The 10593-nt window shown below is 39.0% G+C and overlaps 2 protein-coding genes and 1 long non-coding RNA gene across 4 annotated transcripts in view; 2 read left to right on the top strand and 1 right to left on the bottom strand.

The window, feature by feature from the left end:
• Positions 1–2338: 2338 nt before the first annotated feature.
• Positions 2339–3810, top strand: LOC110061422 (neuromedin-U receptor 1-like). Its single transcript, XM_020768260.2, has one exon. It carries the CDS (start codon positions 2619–2621, stop codon positions 3600–3602), a length of 984 nt encoding a protein of 327 aa, XP_020623919.1. The 5' UTR covers positions 2339–2618; the 3' UTR covers positions 3603–3810.
• Positions 3811–5265: 1455 nt separating this feature from the next.
• Positions 5266–8849, top strand: LOC110061444 (uncharacterized). The gene is made up of 2 exons (XR_016206496.1): positions 5266–5433; positions 5921–8849. It is a non-coding gene; the product is annotated as an uncharacterized LOC110061444 (long non-coding RNA).
• LOC110061443 (N-acylethanolamine-hydrolyzing acid amidase-like) overlaps positions 8448–10593 on the bottom strand; it is a 5383-nt gene continuing 3237 nt past the window's right edge. For both annotated transcript variants that reach the window (XM_089287110.1, XM_089287102.1), the window contains one exon: positions 8448–9611. In XM_089287110.1, coding sequence (XP_089143236.1) covers positions 9380–9611 — 232 coding nt within the window. In that variant the 3' untranslated portion in view covers positions 8448–9379. The remainder of the gene's footprint in view (positions 9612–10593) is intronic.

A 10593-nucleotide genomic window follows, 5' to 3' on the forward strand; every position in this document is an offset into this window, starting at 1 on the left:
CGGTACGGAGATCGCACGTGGAATCAAGATTGTACATTTTTGCACGCTTAGGTGTGGAAGTGGGTCTCGGGTTCCCCTGAAAAGGACAGGACTCAGACGAGGTTTATCAACTTGGCCTTTTACGTTTCTTTCATTGGGAGAAATTTGGAAATTTGCAATAGACAATGAAATTGCCCAACCTCCCGAGCTGATCTGTTATGGTAAGAGAGGACGATTATCCTCCCTTGGTTATAGCCCTTTCCCTAGGGTAAGAAACTCGTTTTGTACAATGTAACTTATTGTAGTGTAAGTAATGTAAGTAATTGTATTGTTAGTAATTATCCAGTAAGTGATGTAGGTAATTGTCCCATAAGTAATGTAAGTAGTTGAACTGTAAGTTGTTTTTTTTCCCTGTGTTTTGCAATAAAAAAATAAAAAATAAAAAAAAAAGAAACTCGTTTTGTGTTCCAGTCATCCCTCAAAGGGGTTGCATGAGTGGGCTTGAACTTGACCGAGTCATTAGAAGCGGTTGATGTAATCTAGCTCTAAAGTGCTACATTGCAGCTTTCTTTGAGGAGTTACGTGGCGATTAAAAAAAAAAAACATAGCAGTGTGAAGGGACGGAGAAGAGAGAAGGGTAGTGGTGTGACTCGAATCATTTTCATCTCTTGACAAGTAATTATAAATTCGCATTAATTCATGCACATAAGCATTTTTTTTTTCCGTTAGCTTGTCTGAAGGCTTTCGACGTATCGTTCACTGGAAATACACCTGGACACAATCTGGACACTGGTTTCTTGGCTTCATGTCAAGCAGGACTTCTCTGGATGTTGCGTGACGGCAAAGAATGCTGCCTTTCTATGTACTCACGCGCGAAAACAAACACGGTATCTAGTGAAAAGTCGTGATGTGTTGATAACATGGGCTGGCTGATATTAGAATCGAATAAATGCTGAAAGTGGGATCCATACAAACACATTTCATGGCCTGGTCCATAATAAATTACTCTCTCTCCGCTGCCGAATCTCCCCTCCCATCAAGCTACTATTCATAGGATCGTTAAGATCTGGTCGCTATGAAGCTCTAAAATCTTCATGACTTTGCCCGCTGACCAGTTTCCATGCGATCGCGACAGAACGTAAAAGTTCCGGGGGGGGTGGGTGGGGGGACCTAAAGCAGAATCGCTAAAACGATCGCTACAATCTGTCCTCTGTAGAACTCAGGTCTAGCCCAATGATCGATATGAACGGGGATTTTCCATGAGACCGATCGACCCAAACGATCTCTAAAACGTTTTTCCAATGACCCTAGCCCTCCCCCAACCCACATACACCCAATTTGTCTGGTAGTACCCCTCCCTCCGGGCCCTAACCACCACATGCACAGAGATCGTTGTTAGATTATTCAATCAGTGTGTTTTCATACAGTGTGCCGTTGGCCTGTAGCGCCTGTGAATAAAAAGCCACAAGAACAAGCCATTTTTGCACGAACTAGTTTGTGTTTACCTTTTCTGTTGACACAATGGCTCTTTAAATTTTTCTGCAAATTTTAAATTCCTTTTACGTGCACTTTGAATCTAATTTAAAAAAATCATTTTAATTTTATGGAACTGCAATATTACTTTTTACAAAATTCTAGAGTTTATTCCGCCGTCTTAACAATATGTTTTACGATTCAGTGGAATTGTTCAGTGAAAGAAAATTGTTTGGTCATGTTTCGTGCCAGCTAAGCAAAATTGCAGCCAAATTTATTGATTACGAAAGGAATAAAGTCAACACGGTTAAATTTTTTTCGAGAAGGAATTTTTCTATGGAAACACTGACGTCGTTTCCCACCATAATCCCCAAAATAGTGTTACGGTCGACATGTTCAACTTTTCGTCTAGAACCAAGCGAGTCACAGAGCGTTTAAACCGGAAGTTTGTTGATGACGCACTTCAACAACAATAGTAACGTAATGTACATCTGGACAAATTAAATTTACATTTCCCGACTTCCGTCGACGATAGTCACGGTAATAAATAAAGTCGATAACAGACCTTTATTCTGAAAGAAAGCACTCTGTAAAGTTTTATGCGCGCTATATCATGTGAATTTGATTGTGGCAGTGAAGACTGTTTTCATGTCAAAACGTGTCCGTATTCTGAGAAAAATACCTGTGGTTAAACCGGAAGTGGACCAGTTTCTAATGGAATCGAAGCGATATATCCAGTTTCCTCTTTTGCTGATATATATATATTTGAGAAGAACTGAAAATATAGGTATTTGAAAGAGAACTGAAAAAGATCCCCTACGCAAGAAAGAAGACAAAGAACTTTAAAACTTGATTGTTATTGTCCCAAAAGCTTGAATATTAAAGTTAGTCAGAATCACCACTCGACTCGGTCAATGACGTCATCGTTGAAGGACCACTCCAACTTCCGTCTTTTCAGAGAAGTTATAAAACTCCAAATAAACGCCTTGCAATATTATTGATTCAGTTAGTAGAGCGTCTAAAGCCAAAACGAAAACACTATCTCGGCCAGGGACTTGTCATTGATCGATACAAGGAACTGATAATCGTAGTAATATAAAACGAATCGGACATATTCAAAGCGGCGCGATTCTTTTTAGAACATTTTGCTCTAAAAAAGTAAAAAAATGGAACAGGCGTTACCTTCAGAAAAACATCGCGTTCATCCAACAGATGAGTCCTTAATGGTTAAGGATTGTAACTTTTTCCTGAGTCTCGCCGTGGTTGGTTTTGCTCTTGCTGCAGTGACTACATTAGGGAACAGCGCGTTGCTGTTGACAATTTTCAGGGACACTCGTCGCTTGCTTCAAACACCCCCGTCATTGCTGATCGCTAACCTGTGCGTTTCTGATTTAGTGCTTGGATTGATCTCCGGCAACCTTGTGGCAGTGAAAGATGTCTACCGATTCCAGCATTTGCCAGTTCCTCGCGAATTGGATCCAATCATTCGCTTGGTCCTTGGCTTGTCTTTGTTCGTCAGCAGCGGAACAATAATAGCACTGTCTTATGATCGCTACGTTGCTGTGATGCACCCTTTAAAGTACAGATCTACTGTTACAAGGACAAGAGTGAAGATCTGCATTGCCTTGATCTGGGTAGTCGCTGTGACCGTCTGCTTTCTCCCACTTACAAGTGTCCCAGAAAATATATTCAAGATTGTGTACGCTCATACTCACGCCTCGCTCCCGGCCTTACTGTTAACAGTCATGTACTTTAAAGTTTTCCGCGCTTTAGGGGAAAGAAAACGTGAATTGCGAGGCGCTGGCATCACATCGGAGATGAGGAGCAAAAAGGTTCTGGATCGCGAGCGAAACATGGTCGTGACAATTCTGTTAGTGCTGGCTTTGTTTTACGTGACAGTTTTACCTGAGTTCATTGCGTTACATCTCATGCAGTTCTGCGAGTCATGTAAGCAATCGCTGACATTTCTAAAGCTCGAGATTGTATTTTCACGGTTTCTTTTCCTGAACTCTGCATTGAACCCTTTCGTATATTCGTGGAGAGTACCGAAATATCGCCGAGCATTCACTTCTTGTTTTGTCAAATTGAGGTTTCAGTTTTGCAATGCGTTACCACGGAGCGCTACAGCTCAACGCAAGTCACGCAAGTGACGCAAGTGAACGTCTGATAGAATTTCCCTTGGTGTAACCTACACCGATGCGGTTAAAAAAAAATTGTACAGGCCAGTTTGTAGATGTTATTTTGTCAGGAGAATATATTGCGGGCTAAAATTCAGATATTGAAACTGAAGTATAATGAAAATTGTATATGGTTGTTCCTTGTAAATAATAAATAATATAATTTTCAACTGAAGAAGTACATTGTTGTGCTGACATGTTTATTTCTGTCGAAATATACCGCAGAAGTTCTGACATTACATTTCTAGTGTATATTACTAGCCCTGGGGTTCCCCTAATTATGGGGTAAGATTTCCTCTAGTTGCGGGGGAATGTTTATATTAGGGTGACAAGGGGGCGGTGGAGGCGTTAATTTCTTGAGGAGTTGGGGTTGTTACGTAGATAAGGGATACGGTCCATTTCTCGTGAAAAATGGAAGAGTGTTATACAGTTTCGTAGAACGCTATTTTGACGTCGACAGCAGAATGTCATCCCGTCGTTGGAAAAACTTGCGCCTTATTTAATACCCAAAATTGGTCAATTTGAAAAGTCTTAAACATCCCTCGCGGACCTGAACCTTTCCAAAAGGAGGTTGCGTTGGGGCCTCCCGAGACACATGTGTACTTCATAAAACAGCACATAATTATTAACTTGCTGTCCTTGGGCCTGCCATATACAACAGCACAAATGTAACCCAAATAGCAGCCTTACACATTGTTACACAGCAAAAAACTGAACACTAAACACTAGTCCCCTGCGTCACTATACTCTACTAAACATACGACACCACTGCTGCCTGCATGACACTTAACACCAACGTTTATATATGTGATTCAGTCAGTCAGTCAATCAGTCAGTCAGTCAGTCAGTCAGTCAGTCATGTCATGTCAGTTAGAAAAACGAATGAAAACGTTAATGAGAAATTACAAAGTTAACACCACAACATGGCCGCTCCGAACGCACAAGGTTCAATCAGTCAGTCGGGTTAGGGTGAGTCAGTGAGTAAGTAAGTCAAACTCATAGTATATCATTTACGTGTCAAGTACTTCTAACACGATAGGCGCTAATTGGAGTAACGATATAAACTAGAATTACTAAGAACTTGCACCAGCTACTGGAGTTAATAAAAATATTAATAAAATACTTCAACATGCACCAATGTTAAAGTGTTAAAAATTTGAAGCAAATGAATGCCATACAGTGGCCACAGTAGCAGCCCAGTGCATACAGTTATGTTCACAATTATGAGCTTATATACTATACTCTTCGATATACCATAAAGGCCATTAAAGTAAGAAAGGCCAAGCACACCGTACAGTTGGGATCTACATACGTTTTCCACTATTTTCTCAGGCAACGCCTGCCGACTTCAGGGAATTATGAAAGTCAGTAGCCCATTATGGGCTCCTGTAAAATTAAACCTTGTTCTATTGACCTCAAAATAACCCGACAAAAATAATATAAGACTACATGCAAAACAAGAAAATAGTTTCCTCAGATTTGGCTTCCAAAATCGGTAATTTAAACATATTCCAGGCGATTTTAGGCCAAAACTCAGTGCACCTCGGCCTCTGCCCCAAACAAAAAGGGGGCAAATTATCCCAGCCCCTCCCTACCCAACAACAGCCGTTCTTCTATTTCCGCCTGCAATACACCAGCGGCTGCGCGTTCCATTGTCAAAATGGCGGTTTCTTTGTATCAAGTTCGTTTCTTTGATGGTAAAGCGACAAAGGAAAACCGTTGTTTCTTCATAAGCTAAAATACCAGTTTGTGAGATCTCCATGCGGATAATTCTGTGTGGAAAAAATACTTTCTGCAAAAAGAGGTGAGTCTTTATTTGCCATTAGCATTCATCCCTGTAGTAAGCTAGAACTTCGCTGAAAAAGAAAAGATTAGCCAGCGATTGTTGAATTTGACCTACTTACGTTTTCTAAGCAGCTGTGAGGAGTTTTATCGGCCTCCACGAATTAAATACAACTCATTGAACTGTAAAAGCTTATGATTCGTAAGGTACATTACATGTACATATTACGTAAGCGTAAGGCCAGTTACAGAGAGACAGCTTAGTAAGCTGAAAGATAAAATAAGACAGTTTGGGGAGATGGGCTGTTATTTCAAATCGTATGTAAACATGGCTGGAGCTGATGTACTTCCCGAAGGCTTACATGGCTGGTTTTACCAGGAAAATTAGACATGTCAAAAGAATGTTTGCTGGCTGAGAGGGTCTTTTTTGAGTGCGACAATAAAATGACTGTGAAATGGTGAGCTCATGAAAATACTTGTTACTCTAACAATTAATTTTGTTTCAACAGGTGTTATTTATGAAAGTCCCAGAAAAAAGAGAGAAACTACAGGTAGTGTTATGTTTATTAATTAGAATACGATATACACTGAAACAAATCTGATCAAGAAGAGGAAACATCAAACCTGTTCAAGTTGACTAGAGTAGTGCGATGTTGTCACGCATGAAGAAAAAGGTCTTCAAATGTATAGAATGCGACCAAGATTTCTCACGAGCTTCAAACCTCCGAGTCCACAAAAGAACACATACTGGTGAAAAACCTTATCAGTGCTCAGAGTGTGGGGTTTGCTTTAGGATTTCAACCCACCTTACAGTGTACAAAAGGTCACATACTGGAGAAAAACCATACAGTTGTCTGTTTTGTGACAAGCGTTTCTCTGCGTCATCAAATTGCAAGAGACATCAATGGAGGCATACTGGCGAGAAGCCTTATAAATGTTCCGAGTGTGGTAACGGTTTCACAGATCCATCGCAAACATCAAAAAGCTCATTTTGGTATTAAAGAATTTAAATGTATGCAGTGTGAAAAGTGCTTTGTCATGGCACCTGAACTGAAAAGACACAACAGAATTCACACTGGTGAAAAGCCTTTTAAATGCACTTGGTGCGACAAATGTTTCGCAGATTCTTCTAATCTTCATCGACATCAAAGAACACACATTAAAGTTACACCACATCCACTTGCTGGATCAATGCAGGCTCAAGTGCATAGTTCAGGAAAAGCCGGTGAAAAATTATATAGTTGCAATGAATGTGGAAAGGCTTTTAGACTTGTCTGATCTCAAGAGACACAAACAGATTCACACAGATGAAAGACCCTTTTCTTGTTTGCAGTGTGGGAAGTGCTTTCGACTTGCTTCAGATCTGAAAAGACATCAGCTAACTCACTCCAACAAATGTTTGTAGTCAGTGTGAGAAATGTGTTAGACTTCCTTCACAGCTTCGGAGTCACCAAAAGACACATACTAGTGCCAAACCCTGCAAGTGCACTGAGTGTGGAAGGACTTTCAAACATGCCCCACATCTCTTGAGATGCAAAGAAGCAAACAGTGGAGGAAAGTGTTCCAGTCGTGATCAATCATTTCAATGTCAAAGTGGTTGTGATCAAAATGAACAAAGTCACAATGGTGACAGACCTTTTCAATGTTCCCAATGTGAAAAGGCGACTGCACTTTCATCAGACTTGCAAGGACAAGCTGCCACAAAGAGTGGCAAGAGGTCCCATCAGTGTAGTTATTGTAGTAAAAATTTTGCTCAAGGATCACGACTTAGGAGACATGAAAGCACTCACACAGGTGTGAAGCCTTATAAATGTAACCAGTGTAATAAGTGTCTTGGAGACTCATCACATCTCAAGCGGCATACAGCCAGACATACTGTGGAGAAACCCTTTAAGTGTTCCGAGGGCAACAAGTGTTTTCGCACCTCTGAAGATAATAATCAACATGAACTAACTCACTCAAATGAAAGGGCCCAGCTTCAGCAAGGAAGTTCAAGGAAAAAATGGGATACTGAATCACATAATGAAGGTCAAGGTAAGGGTTACCAGACAGAGTCAAAAGTTGACACAAACCACACAGAACATGATTCCTGCAGTCCTGAAGATCATATATTATGTAATAATGAATAGACTGATGCTGTTGAGAAACCTTGTTCTGAACAATCACTGGCCCAGATGGAGCATGAGTTAGCAAGTAATGAAGAAGATTTGTGCTACAGCTCACAGCCAAATGTTGATAGTGAAAATATAGAGCAAGGTTCTTGTACTTCAGAAGATCACAGTAAGCATGAGCAATGTGACAAGTGAGAAAACTTGTACAGAGAGACAGCTTCCAAGTACATGTGGTAAATCTATGATGCAAGGTGTTTGTTTGCAGTCAGAACCAAATGCTGAAAATGAAGTAAGAACAGAAGATTTTCATTCCTCAGAAATGACTTCAGGGCATTACAATAAACATGAACAAACAGGTGTCAGAGAGAAAGATTGCACTGAGCAATCAGCAGACACAAGAGAACATGATCTTTCAAGTGATGAAGAGTAAGGAACATGTTACCAGTCAGTGCCAATTTATGACTAGACCATGGGCAGCTCAGGAGATAATACATACATACTTCATTAAATTATACTCGATGAATTGGAGCCTATTAGGCTCCTAGCTTAAATAGCTAATACTCTGAGTTTAAAATTACCTGTCAGTGAGAAGCATCATTCTAAACACTCAACAGTCACCAGATGAAGCAGAGCATGACCTTGCTAGTGAGGTGAATGTTGACAATGTAAACAAATAACACCGTTAGGTTTTCATACCTCAGAACATTCTAAATTTAATCACATGAGCAAACTTTAAATATAGTGTCAGAGAGAGTAGCATAAGTACTAAGCTACTACATGCCACAGAATCACAGAAACTGGTCATGAGTTTCTGTAAAGTGCCGACATTTTAATAATGAACTGCTAGAAGCATTTTAATATTATTTTGGAAAATCCACTTTAATATTGTAATGACATGAAATCAATTTTCACAAATACTCTGTCATTGGCCTCTGTTCAATCCATGTTTATTTTTAATTATTATTTAGTAACTTTTAAATTATACTGTTACAAAAATTAGATTTTTTGGTAGAGAAAAACAATAAAATTGTTAATTTTTTGTAAGAAAAAATAGCAGGAGAATGCTATTATTTTCATTGCTTACATTGTTCTTACTAGTGACTATTAAGTGTGTTTTTTTTTCATATAATTTAACAAAACCACTTGACATTTTTACTCTGTAAAAATGCTAATCTTTTACATTATGTGAAGAGCTTTCATTCTATAAATGCCAAAAAATAAAAATTTACAAAAAATGTGTAGTGTTCATGGTTCAAGTATTCTTACAAGACTTTGCTGTATTTGTTTTTCTAGAAAATTTATGAGATCATGTGCAGTGAAACTCTGTCTCGCCGCTAGTGCATTATTACGCTCCCATGTTATTACACCTCGTTACTATTTCAGTTCATTTGGTTCTTGTAGCCTCTTCATTTTGGCCCAAACAAACATCCGGTCACTCACTATCACCAAATTTGGGTGACCCATTCTTACATTGCTGGCTTAACAGAGTTCCATGCTTTTCATAGTTGCTAGTGATTACTGTAAGCTAAACTTGCCATATTTTTTTTATTCAGTAGAACCCCACCTTAAGGCCAACCATTGATAAGGCCACCTTGTTTTTACAATACAGCAACTTAATTCTGGCCCAAATAAAAATTGTGGGTTGTTTAATTATAAGGCCAGATTTTTGTGACCTGTTGGTGAGCAGATTATCAGGGGGTTCCACTGTGCTTCTTCAAGTGTTACTTATGTCAATATATTAAAAAACTCTTTTTCTTGTCCACATCACAAACATCCTCGACAAAGATTAAAAACCAATGTTTTCAGTCCTTGCAATCATTCTTCCAAGAAAAGTAGATCACTGAGGTTGTGCATTGATTAAGGTATTTGAATCCAAGTGTTGAAGAGATCAGGATGTTTTGCTTGCATGATTGTTGTATAGACTGTTTTATTGTTGAGTACAGGGTGAACAGACATCACTTTAAACAGTGACTGGGGCGTAAGTTTTTCCTGTGTTAACTTGGTCAGTGCTTTCTCTGCTGGGTGGCGGCGATCGTCCGAAGGAGGAGGTGTTGTCCAGTGATCATAGTTGGTCTCAACCAGGAACCACCTAATAGTTCAATGAACGAAAACAAAGAATTCACGATCAAGTATAATCACAACCTATGAGGTACATGTATGCCATTTGGCAAACATTTTGAAACAATGAAAATTATTGACTAGTTGAAATTCTTGTTTGCATTAAACCTTTAGTGCATCATTCAACATTTTGCGACCTTTGCTGCTTGGCAAATCATTGAATAAATGATTGCAACGTTCTTATGACAAGTCTCCTACCCTTCAGCAAATTGCGGCTTGCCAGTTGCGAAATAGAACTGTTACACACATGGAGAAATCTTTTTATTTGAATACAGTGCACTCCTTCTATTATGTTCTCCCTTTCTAATAATTATTATAAACACTCCCCTTTAGTGCCATTTTTTGTCAATACAGTGTAAGTATTTTTTTCAAAAAAAGAGCAGTCTAGTTTCCTTCTGTGGAAAATATAACCCTCAGCTTAATGTTCTTGAATTTCGTTTTTAATAAACAACTGATTCCAATAAATAGGCACCCTAGTATTGCAAAAGTGACTTTCTTGAAAGACATTTTGGCATACAACTGCAGAGTTAATGAGTAGATTGCCAAGACAAGTGATTTTTTTTAGTCTGCTTTCTCAGCTGAATGTAACAATAAACATATGACTTAAAATACTGAAAAAATGGTGTTATGACTAATAGAATCCCTTTCGTTGCAGTCCTTGAAATAAAGTATCTCAGTTGTTGTTCATTTCCCTGCTGTGTTTATTTACATTCGGATGTTGATGCTGAAGAAAGGCATATGCACCAGGCCTCTAATAAGACCCCCCCCCCCCCCCCCACCTCCCTGCAATAAGCACCCTTTCTCAAGTGACGAAAAATTAGTTTTTCTTGGGGTACTAAATTAAATTATTAGTTATGGTAATATTATTTTCACTCAAATTCTTTGTAGGAGAGCAGCAATGTACATGTATAAAACATGTACCCATAGGAGAATTTCATGCTTATAGTGTTTCA

The sequence above is a fragment of the Orbicella faveolata genome, unplaced genomic scaffold (genome assembly GCF_042242905.1).
Source record: "Orbicella faveolata isolate gen_17 unplaced genomic scaffold, um_ofav_v1 contig_1, whole genome shotgun sequence".
NCBI lineage: Eukaryota > Metazoa > Cnidaria > Anthozoa > Scleractinia > Merulinidae > Orbicella > Orbicella faveolata.